The 17,943-nt window shown below is 45.3% G+C and overlaps 1 protein-coding gene across 2 annotated transcripts in view; it reads left to right on the top strand.

Moving 5' to 3' along the window:
- The window catches only part of YIPF1 (Yip1 domain family member 1), a 35,276-nt gene extending 18,470 nt beyond the window's left edge, over window positions 1-16,806 (top strand). For both annotated transcript variants that reach the window (XM_082861127.1, XM_082861126.1), the window contains 4 exons: window positions 1,396-1,562; window positions 1,923-2,105; window positions 6,022-6,153; window positions 16,283-16,806. In XM_082861127.1, coding sequence (XP_082717253.1) covers window positions 1,396-1,562; window positions 1,923-2,105; window positions 6,022-6,111 — 440 coding nt within the window. In that variant the 3' untranslated portion in view covers window positions 6,112-6,153; window positions 16,283-16,806. The remainder of the gene's footprint in view (window positions 1-1,395; window positions 1,563-1,922; window positions 2,106-6,021; window positions 6,154-16,282) is intronic.
- Window positions 16,807-17,943: the final 1,137 nt, after the last annotated feature.

Below are 17,943 nucleotides of genomic sequence, written 5' to 3' on the forward strand. Positions count from 1 at the left end.
TATTAATTATTTGACCCTAACCAAACCACTTAGCTCTCTGATCCTGTTTCCTCATCTCTAAAATAAAGATATAGATTATATGAAATAATGTGTTTATATACAAGTTAACAATATAAAAAGCTTATTCTTGATTGGGCATTTATTATTTATCAATCAGTGTTCTAAATATACGTGTTTTTACTCATTGAATTCTCCTAATAATCTTATAAGGTGGTGTACTATTATTATTCCCATTTTACAGATGAGAGGCAGGAAGGTTAAGTAACTCACCACCCAGGTCTACTCAGCTGTAAGTGGCAGAGCTAGGATGAGAGTCTGCATATACAGTCTGTAGCTCTGACTGTTGAACAACGTTACCTCTCAGTAAAGCAGTCAGTGTAATGCCTGACACCCAGTGGACAGCTGTAGTCACTGTAGCAATTCCCTTCCCCTCCCTTTAGTTATTCAAGAAAAAGGCAGTATATCAGCAGAATTACATTTGGCTTAATGCTGGAGTTCCCCGTGTGAAAAAAACTGCTCTGGGAGCTGAAAATGTTTTAGACAATCACATATCTTACCCAGAGTCTGACTGTAGTTGCTAGGAGTGCCTTTGTTCTTGCCAAGAGCGTTCAGTGGATTACCTGGTGCCTTTCATCTGGGAAGGGCTGGTGTTGCGGACTGAGCCGTTTATGATCCTCCACTCCGGAAGAGGGAGGATGAATCCTCTAGGGCGTGCTGCTAGAGGAGGGGGAGGGAGGGACAGTAAGTAATACACTGAGCATTGCTCCTCTGAGGAGCCGCTAAGTAGCATTTCCACCACAGAGACCGAATTATTTAAAGAAGAAAGTGGAACTGGAGACTATTCCAAGCAATTCATCGGTGAGCTGGAACTCCCTATTTCAGAGACAGAAGGAACTCTAAGTAGCACGTAGAACAAGTTAATCTGAACCCAGGTCATTTTCGTAAATTTGCTAAAGAAATCAGTGTCAGCTCTTGTTATATTAGGAAGGAAGATGTGTTCTTCCAAGGGGATAGTTGACTTGTATTTGATTGAAATGTTCTGTGTATTTAAACACTTGCAGTGTGGCCCTCGGAAGTATTTCAGTTGCATAATTCAGTTGTTTAATACTATTAGTTGTTAGTAATTAAGTGAATTATAGAAACCATAGGAAAGACTACTGGTCATCACCACAAACACAAGTGCTAAAGGGGCATGGATTCAGCACATTTATAGAGCACCTACTGCTTGTTGGGTACTGTGCCAGGCTCAGGGGTTGAGACCAGTAAGACACGATCCCCTGATCCAGTGAGGCAGGTGGACACTCCTGCAGGAAGGAAGTCCAGCGGGTACCGGAAGTGCCGTGACAGTGCATTAAAGGCATGGTGCAATTAAAACTTGTGTCCTCTCACCCTCAGTGTCCATCGCAGCCACAATCATCTATGCCTACGCCTGGCTGGTTCCTCTTGCACTCTGGGGTTTCCTTGTGTGGAGAAACAGTAAAGTTATGAACATCGTTTCCTATTCATTTTTGGAGATTGTGTGCGTCTACGGATATTCACTCTTCATTTATATCCCCACAGCGGTAAGTACCACACTGATTCTGAGTGAGGCCCTGTTCTTAGTGGAAAATTCAACCAGCATCATTATTTCTAGCCTAACACTGATGTGCATCTGAAAAATACCCCTTGAATTTAGAAGTTTAGTGGGAATGGAGGCCGGGGAGCCAAGTGCTTTCCCTGGATCTTGAGCCCTTTGTTAGGAAAGCGCTCCCCTCAGTCTGCACGCTGGTGGCGTTTCTCTGGGCCGTTCTGGGAAACCCGAGTGGCAGTGAAGGCCCAGCTGCTGACAGGCTCCTGGGCCTTTACGAACACGTGTGCCTGGAACGAACAAATGCCTCGCTGAATGCCTCCCCCAAGCCCTCCCCGCCCTCCTTTTCTTTCAGATACTGTGGATCATCCCCCAGAAAGTGGTCCGCTGGATTCTGGTTATGATTGCCCTGGGCGTCTCAGGCTCTGTCTTGGCAATGACATTTTGGCCAGCAGTTCGTGAGGACAACCGACGCATCGCATTGGCCACAATCGTGACGATTGTGTTGCTTCACATGCTGCTTTCTGTGGGCTGCCTGGTATGGTCTCATTCCGATGCTCTTCCGGTGCGCTTTAGATGCAAATGCTAAGACCTCAAACTGTTAGGCACCACGGTTCTTTAAAAATTGGCTCCATGAAATAAATATCATTTTAAGTAGACTGTCCTAGATGAGAAATAATAGTCATGAGAATTTGATTATGATCTCTGACTTCACCTAACTTCTGAAGTTTGGTTGAGATTTGGTGTCTGGCCAGAGGAAGTAGGGGTGGATGAGTGTCTACATATAGAGCTGGGGAGCGGAGGGTCCGGGGGGCGGGGGTTCCACCTCTGGATGCTTTTACTGGTTTTCTGCACAGACTCAGAAAGAGTTTTGAAATTCAGCATTTCATAGGTAGAAAGCTCGAGAATGAAGTCAAAATAGGAAAAAGTTATCTTTAAGATGAACAACATGTAAAACAATGTTTGAATTAATGTGTTTAGGTATCTTTTTAGGGAAACCATGTGCTTTTGAGTCAGACAGGCCCAGATTGAAGACCAGCTGTGTCACTCACTGGCTGTATGAGCTTGGGCAGGGAACCTAACTTCTCTGAATCTGAATTTCTTAATCTGCAACGTGGGTATAATAGTTCTTGTCACAGAGGGTTGTTCTGAGGATAAAATAAAATAATACATATAAAGCACTTAACATGGAATTTGTCCCATAAATACCCATAAATTAGATCCCTTTCCTTTGATCCTAAGGAGACATGTTCTTTGTAATTTCTGTACACATTGTGTGTAAAACTTGCTGCCCATGGCCTTAACAAGGACTGGTATAGGTTTTTTAAAAAATCCAAATCCAAGAATGTTAAGGTCATGGCTGCCCACAGGAAGATGTTCACATAGCACATGGCCAGACCCTTGGTCAGGCTTTGCAGTTACAGGAGTAAAGATTTCTTTGGCACTGTTTGATCTTGAATATTTTCTGTAGACAACCATGGTCTCATTAAGTGCTTGAATAAGATCCCAATACTTTATCATTGAACAAGTCTCATAAAAAGTGCCGAGTTCTTGGTTGACATGCATTTTACATATGCCTAAACTTTAACCCCTTGAGACAGCAGAGTGACACTGTTAATGTCTGGCACTTGGCATCTCTGGGTTGATGCCTAGAAATGCTGCTGTGACCTTCCTGTGACCCTCCTGTCTGCTGAGGAAGAATGTGCTTTGCACTGTGACTAACTCTCTCGCTGTAATGCCTCTCACTGGTGTCTTCCCATCTCTCTTTTGAATTTTGAGTGTGTGTGTGTGTGTGTGTGTGTGTGTGTTATGTACCTTGTTAAGAAGTTGGTGAGGGGAAGGAGGCAGGAGAAAGGCATTGCCGTGTTCTGTTGTGTAAAGAGTAGAGAGGCGCAAGGCAGATGGGGCTATGGAGCAGGGAGGTGGTGTTGTTATTAACACGTTTAATTTGGTACCTGTGGCCGGGATCTTTTACCTCCTATGCCTACTCCTCCCTTTTGCGGTAAATGACACTGAAGTTAGGGTTTACCTGCCCATCTTGCTACTCAGGAACTTTCTAAAAGAGAGCATCATAATGAAGTAGAAAGAGCACTCAATGCTGCTTAGCATTGAGAGCCTAGGCTCTCAGAACTCAGAACCTGGGTTTCCTCATCTGTCAGGGAGATTCATATTTCATGGGCTTTTGTGAGACTCAGTGAAATGGCTGTGAAAGCGCTTCATATGCTGTGATAGTTCCTTCAGATGTAAAGAAGTTATTAAACGAGCCCTGTGTCATCAGAAACTGCCAGGGCCAGTCTGCTGCCTGTTTCTCCGAGTGCCCCAGTAAGAGCGGTCCCGCCACAACTCTAGGGACAGTGCCCTTTCATTGGTGCCCCTCCCTGGCATCTTCCCATCTCTCTCCTGAACTTCTTACACACGCACACACGGTTGAGAAGTTGGAGGAGAGAAGGAGGCAGGAGAAGAGACATTGCCCTGTTCAGTTTTAAGAGACTCAGGGGAGCGGGGCAGATTGGATGGTGGAGCAGGTAGCTAATTGCAGGTGTAGGACCACTTCTCGGACGGGAGGCACAGTTTTCTTTCCTCGAGGAAGGGAACCATTTGTTTAGCCAGGGGCCCACTGGGTCTGGGGTTTTGTTGTCTCAACTCCATCAGTACCTGCTTTTTTGCTTATTAGTTCACCCCTCTGGACCCCCACCTCCTCACTTAGAAAAAGAAGTAAAAGATGTTACCACAAGGATGAATGATATGTACAATTACTATCACTGCAAAGGCAGGGAGAGGAAATGACAGGGGAGTTACTTGAGCTGAGGGGCACTGGCTGAACCAGACAGCTTGGCCTTCTCACTGTCCCCTGGGGAACACGAATTGGTGTTTTCACCTTAGTGCAGTGAAGCATATGACAGCCCAGCACCTGCTGTGGGTCCCTCGGTGATTGTACTTGTACACAATCTCTAAGTTGGTCCTGGAACTCACCTGGCAGGGAGACTAAGGAGGCACTAGAGGTTGCATCCTTGGCTGGTATGTTTGGAGATGCACAAACCTATGTTTGAGGTGGTACTGCGAGGGTCTGTGCCCTAGTGTTTGTGGAATTAATTATTTTTATTTTCGTGGATTATTTTTTCCAATCCTTTCATTTAACAGATAAGACTTGTGCAAAGTCATAGTGCGAGTTCCTAGCAGAGCCAGGTTTAGAAGCTGGGCTTCCTGGCTTATTCCATCTGGTGAGGGTTTCCTGCAGGAACCTGGAAGATAGTCGTTGTTCTTGCATCCTGGGGGCGTCTTGGCTCAGTGCACACGCGAGATAACTGGAGGGGCCCAACGCTAGTAGCATGGCCCCTGCCCCTGCTCGGGTTAGGGACCATTCTTCTCCTTCCTCGGAAAACAGCTGCTGGAAGGGGCCTTGGGGAGGAAGGCTTTTAAAACTACTAGAATTGCCCAGGGGATGTGGCAAACTAGAGGGAGTCTGCAGCTAGGAACTTTTTGAAATGGATTGTTGAAGACTTAACTCGAAATAGGAATTATGTTGGGGGAAACTCCAGCGTGTTGTGTTGGCGCCCCCTTCTGGCTGATAGAGAGCAGAGCTGGTGAGATGGCTCTTGACTTGGTGGCTTTTTATCTTTTTTACCTTCCTGAGGCCCCGGCTCCAGGGCCGAGTCATGCGCAGGCAGTGGTCCCTGATTTACTAACGGGTTCACCTGTCCTTCGAACAACCCGAGTTCAGTGCTAGTGAGATTGGTATTTTCCCCGGGCTCACGTTAGGCTTCTCAGACCCTGAAACAGGTGGGAAGATCCTCCCTGATGTTTTTCCGTTTTCCACCTCCTTCTGATTTTTGATAGTTAAATTGTAGATGGTGAGTGGAAGCACTTATCAAACCTTTCATTTCCAAGTTGAAGAATTAAGAGGTGAAGCCTGCCTAGCACTTTCTTTGAAAGGTCTTTACGGGGAGCCGACTGGTTTGGCAGCAGTCTACCTTGGTTCAGTTCATTAAGTATTGATTGTTGACACGGTGTGCCCGGCCCTGTGTGAGGGGCTGGTGACGCAGAGACAAGAAGGACACGGTCTTTGGGGGAGAGACTGTGGTGATTAAGCTTGAGCTTTGCAGTCGGAAAGACCAAGCATTGAGTCCTGGCTGCACCACTTGCTGCCACGTGCACCTAATCGAATGGCAGCCTCTCTGAGCCTCAGTTTCTTCCTCTGTCAGATGAGGGTAGTGATAACAACCTCACCGAGTTGTTATGAAGATTAAGTCATAGGTAGCAAGTGCTTAATAAATGGTAGCAAAGTTTAAAAAGGCAGTCTCAGTCGAGTAAGAGACAGAAACAGAGACAGTTCAGTGATGACCAGTGCAGTGGGGGAGATGTAGGGAGCCCAGAGGTACTGTCAGCGTGGAGTCTAGGACACGCCCCTGGACCATTATTTGTTAACCACCCTCATGGGTCTCCTTTTCCTGCAGGCCTACTTTTTTGATGCACCGGAGATGGACCATCTCCCAACAAGCACAGCTGCTCCAAACCAAACAGTTGCAGCAGCCAAGTCCAGCTAAAGGGGAAAGTGAGCGATCATCGTTTCATCTTCTCGCTATGAGGTACAGTAAAAATGGGCAGGGGCCTCAGTCCTGCTGCTGTTAGCATGAAGCGCTGAGAGGGCCAGGCCCTTCTGTCTGTCTGCATGGTTCAGTGTGGTGTGTGTGCACACGCATGTCCCTGTGTGTGTCCCTCTTGCTGAGGCTTCAATTGGGAAGTAGACTCATCTGGCTTTATACATTTGGAAAACACGAGCTCTCAGATTCTTCTGTAAGAGGAGTTCCTGCCTTTTGGCCCCAGCATCCCCTCTCCTCTACTCCCTGTCCCCTTCCCAGCAGCACAGCATGGATTTGTTCCATTTGATTACAGTCTAGTGGTTTCCTCCAGTTTCTCTGTGACTTCTCAGGCTGGCCGCAGACCCTGAGTGTGACCGCTCTTGAATTACTCATGCAGTTCTCCGAAGCTTACCAGTTCTCACGCCCAGTTTGTTCTTGGGCCTCTTTGATGATTCCACTGTTGGTGGTTAGCTCAGAGTACAGGAAAAAGACCCTGCTCCTCCATGACTGGTCTCTCGCCTCCCCGTTCCACCTCCTCTGTGTTCTGAGCCTGCAGCCATGCTGAGCTGCTTGCCATCTCCAGAACACATCCTACCTTTGCACTTGCTGATCCAGTTGTCTGAAATGTTCCTTCCCTTCCAGCAGTCATCACTTACCTGTGAACCCACTACACCCTATATTATACATCACTTTATTAGTGGTGCTCGAAACACCAGTCACTCACTGTCAGTGTGTCCATCTGCTTATCCATTTGTTCAAGCATTTATTCATCCATTTGTCCTCCATGTACTAGGGTGTCTCCCCATAAGAACAAGGAATGGGTATTTCTCTGTTTCTTCATCGCCCACCACATGACGTGGTATATACAGTGGGTGCTCAGTAAATGTTTGTGGAATGAATGAATGAAGCCACACTCTGCACATGATCTCACTGTGGGCCAAAACCTTTACTCTATGTTGTAATCATGGGCTGACCTTTCTGCCCAAGCTGCTATCTCCCAGAGCAACAGGGTGTGGTGCAATGACCAGGGCCTTTAGAGTCAAACAGAATGAAAATCCCTGCCCTACCATGTACTAGCAGTGTGCCTGGGGCAAGGGGCTGACTCTCTCTGAGCCTCAGCTAACTTACTATGAAATGAAGATGATACAGTCTACAGGCATACCTCGGAGATATTGTGGGTTCGGTTCCAGACCACCACAGTAAAGTGAGTATTGCAGTAAAGCAAGTCACATGAATTTTCTGGTTTCCTAGTGCATATACAAGTTATATTTACACTATGCTGTAGCCTATTAAGTATGCAACAGTATTATGTCTATGCACATACCTTAATTAGAAAGTATCAATACTTCATTGCTTAAAAACATGCTAACCATCATCTGAGCCCTCTTTGAGTCCTAGTAGTAGTGACATCAGAGATCACTGATCAGAGATCCCCATAACAAATAGGATAATAATGAAAAAGTTTGAAATATTTCAAGAAAAACCAAAATGTGACACAGAGATGAATGCTCTTGGGAAACTGGTGCCAATAGACTCGCTCAGTGTGGAGCTGCCACAAACCTTCAATGTGTAAAAAACAACAATATCTGCAAAGTGCAATAAAGTGAAGAACAATGAAGTGAGGTATGTGTGTGTATTATATTACAAGATTGTAGTGAAAGTAGAGATCGTGTTTATAAAAGCTCCTGGCACATAGCTGGTGCTCAGTAACAGAATCAAGCTGCGGCCCCTCTGAAAGGGGTTAGTCATCTGTGCGGAAACTTGGTGGTTCTTACTCACTTTACTGTCACCCTTTATTTCCTTTTTGTAAAACAAATGGAGATTTTCCCTCTTAGGTGAGGAATTTAGGTTGCCGACCCTGCAAGGTGACAAGATGTGATTGGTCAAACAGAGGCCTCTCCGGTTGCCTTGTTGGTGCGACAGTCATCCTGGCCAATGGCGTGACTGGGAAACCACTGTAAATGTCAGAGCCTGATTTCCCCGCTTCCTCTCTTCACATTATAGGTGATGCTAGAATCAGAGAAGGTCAGAGCCCTTGGAGATGGGATGTGCTTCCCTCTTCTTTTTACAATAAGGAAGCTGAGGCCAAGAGAGGACAGTGCCCTGCCCAAGGCCAGGTTTGGTAGCAAACTAACGTGTATATCACATTCTATGTTACAAAACACTGTCCAGATCACTCTCATTGGCCGCTCTTACCAGCCTTGTTGTCCCCCAGTATATGGATGAGGGAAGCTGGGCTTTAGTAAGTCTGAGTTGACCAAGATCACCCCTCTCTTAGAGGCAGAGCTGGGAATCAAACCCAGGTCTTTGGGAACCAATTCCTGAGGTTTTTTCCACTTTCCCACTTTTTAGGCTGATGTTCTTTTTACCACGAAAACTTGTAGGCTCCCCTGCTGACCTTTGGCTCTTTTGGGGGTGGGGAACGCCTACTTTGCTAATCTAGAGGTCTCCACACTACTTTGATTGCACAACCTGTCAGTTAAGAATTTGAGGACTGTATTATCTATTTCTGCCTAACAATATTGCCACAAACCTAGCAGCTCAAAAAACACACATTCATTATCTCACTGTCTCTGTGAGTCAGGAATCTGGGCGTACCTTTGCTTAGTTCTCTCCTTCTCCTTCTCCTTGCTTAGTACTCTCACAAGGCTGCACTCAAAAGTGTTGCCTGCGCCGGGGTCTCGGCTGAAAACTGGGCTGGGGAAGGATCTTCTTCCGAGCTCACATAGTTCTTGGCAGGATTCAGTTCCTTGTGGCCTGCCAGACCAATGGCCTCCTTGCTGATGGTCAGCTGGAGGCTGCCCTCAGTTCCTTGCCACACAGGCCCCTCCATATGAGGACTTTTACTTCATCAAAGCCACAAATGGAGATAATCAACGGAGACTCTTAGGAAGATGCAAGTTACCGTCTATGTGATGTAATCACAGAAATGACATCCATCACCTTTGCCGTATTCTTTGGATTAGAGGCAAGTCGCAAGTCTTGCCCACACTCCAGGGGACAGGACACATCAGGGCATAAATACCGGATCATTGGAGGCCATTTTTATTTTTTAATTTAATTTAATTTAATTTAAATTTTTAGCTTTATTGAGGATGAACTGACAAAATTGTAAGATATTTAAAGAGCACATTGTGATGATTTGCTGTACATATACATCATGGAGGCCATTTTAGAGTCTCTCTGCCACAAGCACACACCTTCAGTGACACGTTTATATTTGAAGCATTTACAAAGACTGTTGTCAACCCATATAGTAACTATTAAAGCTTAATTCCTTATTGTTTGATGAAAAATAAATATTATAGAAGTTCTAATATTTTGCTTCCACTACCTCAGTGGGTTGTTTTTGGAGCCCACTGCCTTAGAATGAGCACGTGGTAGGGTGTTTGCATTACTGTTGAATTGTCTGCACATTTGTCCAGCTCATCCTGCAAATGGACTCCATTGACTGTTAGCAGAGAAGGCCCCAGAGCAGGATGGATCTTCATCTGAGGTCCATGGGGAAGGGACTCTTATTTCACTTGGACTCCCCGGTCTTGGCCTAATACCCGCCTAGCACAGACAGGGCGAGTGCTTCGTTAATAGCGTGGGTGGAGGTGACTTTGTAAGATTCAGGCAAGAGTCAGGATGTGGGCTTTTACCAGAAGTGCCTTGGCTCACTGAGTCCTGGATCATAATTTACTTCCTCACTCAATGTTTATTTGAGGCCACTTTGTGGCCTCTGTGAGCTGGGCACTGGGGACCTGCAAAATCAGATAGAGTCTGCCTCAAGGCGCCTTGGTCCATGGGTAAAACAGCTCACCAGATAAGGACCAGGCGGTGGGCCAGGCTGTGTGAGAAGTGCATGGCCAAGTTGTGAGCTGATGGGCACTGTGGGAGCACAGAAACACTGACTCATTTGGCCTGGGGGAAGGCTTCACAGAGGGGGTCTTGCGTGAGCAGAAAGCAGTTAGTTACCCGTTTTTCTGAAAAGAGTAGTCAACTTCCCGTGGCTTTTGGGAAAGTGAAGACGTAGGCTGTTCATTGAGACACAGTGATGCGCTGTGGGCTCACATCACCTAGAACAAGAAAACCTGAGCTCAACTGCAGAGGGATAGAGGTGGAGGACACAGTGGCCACAGCTGCCTGGCTCTCTGCCTTGCCTCAGAATACCTGACATCAACCTGGAGAGGGGCTCTCTCAGCCTGCTCCTGGGCTGAGACTTCATACATACAGTTCCTTTCATACATTTTGGTTATGAAGTCTCCAGACCAAGTGTCCCAGGTGCTATACACCTTCAGAGAGTCAGAAGCTGGCATCTTGGAAGATCCTGGCCCTTAGGGCCCTTGCAGACCTCCCATCCTGATTTACACAGATTTGGTACCTATGGGCTTTGCTCAGATCTATAAACTTGGGTGTCAGTGTCTCCATTTGGGTATCAAGTCTGTAAATGAGATAGTGATGAACAGTTTCTTCGGAGCCTCCCTGGCAGAAGCATCAGCCGCTTTGCCAATGAGAGGGCTGTCCAGAGCCCTGAGCGCTGCAGATTTATGAGCTGGCTGTGCCTCCCACTGTAAGCTGTGGACTGCCAGCTTTCACTGGAAAAGAATGACTTCTAATCTCACAGATAACTTTCCTCATGGAAATCTGTGCAGTGGAGGGCTTAGCCTGGAAGGGATTACTGGGAGAGCATTAACCCCTTCTTTCCCTAGAACTTTAGGATCACGAGGGAGCCTCCAATTACTTGTAATCAGGGAAGCCACCTCTACATAAGACATTGAGACATTATAAAGAACATCTGGCTTTCTTCTTTCCTTCCTTCCTTCCTTCCTTCGTTCTTTCTGTTTTATATTAACTTATCACCTGAGGGCCAATGCCAGTTCTTCTCTGAGCCAGGACCCTGGTGCACCTAGGGAGTCTTACTTTGGCTTGAGGGATGGAGTATCTGAAGGACTGTATTCAAATTGGGGCTACCTTCCCAGGGGCAATGACAAGTGGCTCTGTCCAGAGGAGGACGGCCAGCAGGTAAATATACCGCAGTGTGATAAGGGCTTTAATAAGGGATGAGCAGAGGGCTTCAGGAGGCTCCTTTGTAATTAAAACCCTCCTGATTCGATACACAGGGTTTATATGCAATTATCCTTTCACTCACTCATGTCAAGAGTTCATTTTATAAGCCAAAGCTTCAAATGTTCTTACTAGGTTTATACACATCAGTTCTTTTATTCTGAAATCAGCTTTAACTCAATGAATGCTGTAATCCCCTTTAACACAGTGTCCAAACCGCATGATCTCACACCATAGCTAACACTGTTTTCTACAGCCCCTTATTCTTTTCCACACCATGTCGGGAAATGTCCCTTCCCAGAGAATCCATTTTCAGTTCCTGGGCTGTTTCTTTTTCAGTTTTCCTCTTTGTTCCCTTTCTATGAGGAAAATTGGTAGACCCTGGGATGGTAAGTGGGTCAACACAATAACTTTTTATTCTTTTATTTGACTTATTTAGTGGAAACTTTTAAACATAGACAAAAGTAGAGTGAATAGTATAGTGAATCCCTATGTACCCCTCCCCTCTTTCACTTTCAACAGTTGTCAACTCATGGCCAGTCTTGTCTCATCCATATACCCATATATTCCCCACCTCTTTCCCCTGTATTATTTGGAAGCAAATATAGAACATCCTATTATTTCATCCGTAAACACTTAAATCCTGTATCTATAAAAGATACTCTTTTCAGGGACTTCCCTGGCGGTCCAGTGGTTAGGACTCTGCACTTTCACTGCCATGGACCCGGGTTCAATCCCCAGTCGGGAAATAAGATCCCACAAGCCGGGGGCTTCCCTGGTGGTGCAGTGGTTGAGAGTCCGCCTGCCTATGCAGGGGACATGGGTTCGTGCCCTGGTCCGGGAAGATCCCACATGCCACGGAGCGGCGAGGCCCATCAGCCGTGGCCGCTGAGCCTGCGCGTCCGGAGCCTGTGCTCTGCAACAGGAGAGGCCACAACAGTGAGAGGCCCGCATACCGAGAAAAAAAAAATACCCACAAGCCATGAGGAATAGCCAAAAATAAATAAATATTTAAAATAAGAGGCTAAAACAACCTTTAAAAAAAAAAAGAAAGTTATTCTTCAAAACCTAACCATAGTGCCATAATCACATCTTAAGAAATAATAACTCTTGGGGCTTCCCTGGTGGACCAGTGGGTAAGACTCCATGCTCCCAATTCAGGGGGCCCAGGTTCGATCCCTGGTCGAGGAACTAGATCCCGCATACATGCTGCAACTAAGAGTTCACGTGCTGCAACTAAGAGTTTGCATGGCGCAGCTAAGAGTTTGCGTGCCACACTAAGGGTCCGCATGCCGCAACTAAGAGTCCACATGCTGCAGCTAAAAGATCCCACGTGCCGCAACTAAGACCCAGTGCAGCCAAAATAAAAAAATAAAAAATAAATAAATATTAAAAAAAAAGAAATAACTAATATCAAATACGTTTCAGTGTTTGAGTTTCATATTGCAATTGGGTGTTGTACCTCTTAAATGCCTTTTAAATTATAGAGTCCTACGCCATCTTTCTCTTTCCCTTTGCCACTTATTTGTTGAAAAATCATTCATCCTATAGTTTTTCACTGTCAGGATTTTGCTGATTGTCTCTCCATGGTATCATTTAACATATAGCTCTGTCCTCTGTTTTCTGTGAATTGCTGGTTGTATCTAAAGGTTTGATCAGATTCAGATTGATTTTTTTTTTGGCAAAATTACTTGATATGTGCCGTAAAACCCTTCCATCCGTAAACTCATAATGTCTAATTATCTCTCTGTCTTTTTGATATTAGTAGCCATTAATAAACAATGCCTAGACCCATTAATTCAGTATGGGTTTCAAAATGATGATATTTCAGTTCTATCTTTCCTTCTTTATTTATTTACTAGAATACTTCTTTACTAAAAATTTCCCTTCATCTGTGTGGTTCCGGTGATACAGTTTATATTAGAAAAGCAAGATAAATGATTTTTTTCTCTTTATTTACCTGCTTTCAAAATAGTAGTTGGCTCACTAGGATCTGCAGCAATGACCAATTAGTTTCAGTCCATTGCAAATACTATGCTTATTGATGCTCAAACTGTCCTGTATTTGGCCACCGGGAGCCTCTTCAGGTTGGCCCCCGAGTCCTGTCGGCACGACCCTAGGAGTCTCTGGTAACTGCCTTGTTATCTGTTATGACCAAATGTTCTAGGCTCATTTGGGACTTTTCCTGTCCCAGACCCAGACTGAGCCATTTCTCTAAGGAGTCCAGTCCTGGTTCCATTCAGGGAAATAGTATTTCCAGGTCACAATTTGGATGCTAGTGGTGCTCACTGCAACTGGCTTAGTCATTGTTTTCAGGCCTTTTCAATGTTCAGAGCTAGGAAATATGATTGTTGTTTGCTTGATAGAACATATGTTGTGAGTTCATACTGATACTTCCAATTCCTGTTTAGTACAGTACTAAACTGCTTGTATCTTATATTCATATCTCCTTTCTCCTGTACGGAGGATCTCATTTCTCACTGACACCATCAATGATCGAATTGGGCTATCACATAAGTACTTACTTGTTTTATCCCACTGTGCACTTACAGGGATCTAGTAGTAAAAGTACCAAACTACCTCTAACTACTGGAAATGTTACTTTAAAATCTTTGAAGGGAATTCCCTAGTGGTCCAGTAGTTAGGACTTTGCACTTTCACTGCCATGGCCCAGGTTCAATCCCTAGTCGGGGAACTAAGATCCCGCAAGCCGTGAGGCGCAGCATAAAAAATAAATAAATAATAAAAAATAAATAAATAAAATCTTTCCAGATTTTTTTTTTTAAGTTCTGGAATATGCTTTTCCCTCCCTTGTCTGCTTGGAAACTTCCTATTTATTCTTCAGGGCCTACTTCAGATACTCTGTCCTTGGTGGAGTTTTGCTTTACTGCTCCAGGTAATATTACTTACTTATTTCTCTGGGCTCTGCTACAGTTCTTTGTATGTTTCTCTATTGTGGCCATTTTCTTATGAACCATAACTTCTTAGACTGAGGGTTCCTTGAGGTCAGAGATTTATTTACCAATATAGCCCCAGCACTCAGCAGGCATTTGGGGAAAGCTTGATTTTGAACAAGCAAGGGTTATATACATACCATATGGCACTCAAAACTTTCCTGGGATCATTTGCCAAGCTGTTTGGAAACTCTTGTTCATTCATTGAGGACCTACTCTGTGCTAGGTGCTGGGCTACTGGTGAACAATGGAGATAGGTTCTTACCTTCCCAGATTTTACAGCCCAACTTTATATCTCCGGCATCACACAGACTAGCAGACCTTGCTGAGTTAAAAAGAGAATCATGACTTTGGGAACTTCTGGTTGGAACACCCCAGATCAGGCAATGGTGATACTGTCCAGGCTTGTTTGCAGGGATGGGGCCAGGAAGGGAGGAGGGCATGCCACAGGGGGCCACCGTGGTGGGGAGCCAGACGTGGCCAGGGAGGCCTTACCCAGGTCTTAGGCCTGGAAGTGGCGAGGGAGCCCTGGCTGATGGTGACATTGTGGGCCAAATCTTTCCATATTTACGAAAATAAATCTTTAGTGCCTGCCCTGTGGGCTGGTTTGTCCCTACCTTTACTTAGCATTTCAGAAACCGGAGCCCATGTTTACCAGAAGGCCAATCAGGACTTTAGGTTCTTTCACTCCAGCAAATTACAGCATCCACCCTTCTCCAACCACTTTTCACAGCTATTTTGTTGGCAACTTTTCCCTTTTCTAGAGCCAGTGGATTTAGGCAGATCTCCCCTGCCTCAGCCTCACCTTCATGGTATGCTTAAATGCTGACACTGATTGTGATGTTTCCCCCGATGAGGTCGCCAGGGAGGCCTGGCTTATTCTCTTAGGGGGAAGGCCATGCATTAGGGACCCCTCTCTGCCACATTCCTTAATCTCCCCTGGATTTCACCGTATCTCTAGCCTCTTTTTCCAAGTTCCCGTCTCTTGCAAATCCTCAACTAGGTGTACCAACAGATGCCTCAAATTCATTATGTTCAAAACTAAACTCATCCCCCCAACAACCAGATCCTCTTTCATTTTCCTGTCTCAGTGAATGGCACTACCACCCACATCGCCCCTGATTTCAGACTAGGTTAGGTTCTTTATCATACCCTTCATGGTACCTTATAATCGTAATTACATAAATAACGTTTAATGTATTTGTTTACTCTGTAGTTTCCCTTGCTGGACTGTAAGTTTCTTGAGAGTTAGAACCATGATTGCCTTATTCATCGTATCTGGTGCCTGGCTTGTGAGTCCTCCAACAATATTCATTGGATGAATTAAGAAATCTACCTGGTCACCCAAGCTAGAAACCTCAGCATCAGTGTAGATTCCTCCCTCTTATCTTCCACATCTTATCTGTCAGCAAGATTTGTCTGTGCTACCTCTGAAATATTTCTCAAATCTGTCCTATCAGTACCATACCCAGCATTCAGGACCTGATCATCTCACATTTAGACTATGGTAAGAGCTTGATGGGTTTCTCTGTCTCTCTTCTTCTCCTCCTTCTGATCCATCCTATGTGTAGCCATAGGGGTCTTTGAAAATCTATAAATCTGATTGTGCTTTTGACTGCGTCACTCTTCTACTTAAAAACTTTTTTTTGGCTTCCTGTTGTCTAAAGAAAACCCAAACTCCCTGGATTGCCATGATCCATCCCTAATGTTTGTCCTGCCTCATATCCTGCCATTGTCCCCTGTATAACCATATGTTTCAGCAACCACAAACAGCTCTCAGTTTCCAAATCTTTTTATGTCTTTTTATGTAAAAAGATATTTACTTTTATCTTTCCTCCTCTAGCACCAAACACAGATCAGTCACAAAGAAGAGAGAAAGGAGGGTGGCTGAAGGTAGCTTTGGGATGTGTATCAGAGAAACTCATTGGGTTTCCAAAGAAATAGAGGAAAACTTTTTAAAATGTCATTTCCTCTGCAGCAGGAAGTCTTCTGTGGAGCCTATAAATCAGGGCTCAAGGCTCTAGGTTTAGGGAGCTGGTGGAGGCAGACTGCTCTGGTGTTGAAGTTATATCTCTAAATCCTTTCTGTACGGGGGCAACTTGATCTTGAAAGTTACTCTTTTTGTTTTTCAGTTCTCCTCAGTGGGTTTTGGAGTGTGGTTCTTTCGGACATGGCATCCACTGCAGAAAAACAGAACGACCAAAGCGCAGGAAAACGGATGGAATGGCCCCAACCCCCAACATCTCGGGGGTGCCACACTGAAGCCTAATCACCTATTTAACAAACAAAAATTAAATGCTGTTGTTGAGACGTGTCACTCAGCTCTTCTCTCTCACTGTCACTTGTCATTGTGACTGTGCACTGGTTTGGAGAGACATACGAGGGGCTGGGTGAGGCTGCTCGAGTGCCCTGCGTGTGCCTCTCGTGGTCACGTGGTGTGCTTCACGTTAGGTGCACCCTTAGTCCCTGAAATGGATCCATCCTAACTTGGGTGTCTTTTCTCTGGCTCGTGTACAGCTTACCTAGGTGAGCCTCTGCTCCCCTTGCCATCCTAAAGTGGCCAAACAGCATGAACTTTGGTTGGGATTCATTGGGAGGCTGAAAATTTGTCTTTGGTGACCTGACTCTGGGCAACTGAACCTAATGGTTGTGAAATAAATACAAAATACAAAAATAATAATAATAATGTCTGTGTCTGCACTTCGTGACTTTGAGCTCAGGTTCTTCCTTGATGTTTTATCTTCAGCCTGCCGGAGGTTGCTGGGAGTCTGATTTAATGTGCTAGCTGTTGGAGTGCGGGGGTTAAAATGGACATCCGAATTTTTCTTCCTCTAAGCATGGAACAGTGTGTTTAAAGGACATGCTTACCTATAACCTATTTTGACATACAGATTTTAGAAAATTCTTTTACTGCCCTTTGAGTGCCTCTTCAAGGTGGTGTGACTTCCTGGCTAGAGACCATGAAAGGGAGAAACCAGTGACACCTCAAAGATACTTGTTTATACTTTGTGTTCAAAATATACACCATCTGGGGCTTCCCTGGTGGTGCAGTGGTTGAGAGTCCGCCTGCCGATGCAGGGGACACGGGTTCGTGCCCCGGTCCGGGAGGATCCCACATGCCGCGGAGCGGTTAGGCCCGTGAGCCATGGCCGCTGAGCCTGCGCGTCCGGAGCCTGTGCTCCACAACGGGAGAGGCCACAACAGTGAGAGGCCCACATACCACAAAATAAATAAATAAATAAAAAATATATATACACCATCTGGGAGGCTTAGCTTCTTCTAGGTCAGGATTGCTGATTTCCCACTGTTTCTGTTGTCCTCTTCAGGACAGGAGTTCCCTGTGTATTTCTGAGACAACTACAAAGACACATTTGGACTTAAAAGGATGATCATGCAGATAAAGGAAGCGGCACAGAAATTCAGGCTACAGTGAGCTTAAGGTCACCATGGCAAACTTCCCATTGAATGCTGACTGTCACCCCCATTACCTTATTCAATAAATATATATTGTGCACCTACTATGTGCTGATCACCTTTCTAGGTACTGGGGCAGCGAACAAAACAGACAAGGTCCCTGTTCCCATGGATCTGACAGTCCAGTGATCCCTGCTAAGGGATCACCAGCCTCAGCCTCACCAAGGCAGCCATTCCTCCTGAACCGCTCCTGCTGTTAGAAGCGCCTCTGCGGTTTTCACTGATTGGTCCGAGCTCCAACCCTGGGCTCTCAGATCAAAGTCTGAACTCCTTTCCCTTTGTTAACTTCTGATGTTTGAAAGCAACTGTTCTGCGCCCC

The sequence above is a fragment of the Leucopleurus acutus genome (assembly GCF_964270905.1).
Source record: "Leucopleurus acutus genome assembly, chromosome: 2".
NCBI classification, from domain to species: Eukaryota; Metazoa; Chordata; class Mammalia; order Artiodactyla; family Delphinidae; genus Leucopleurus; species Leucopleurus acutus.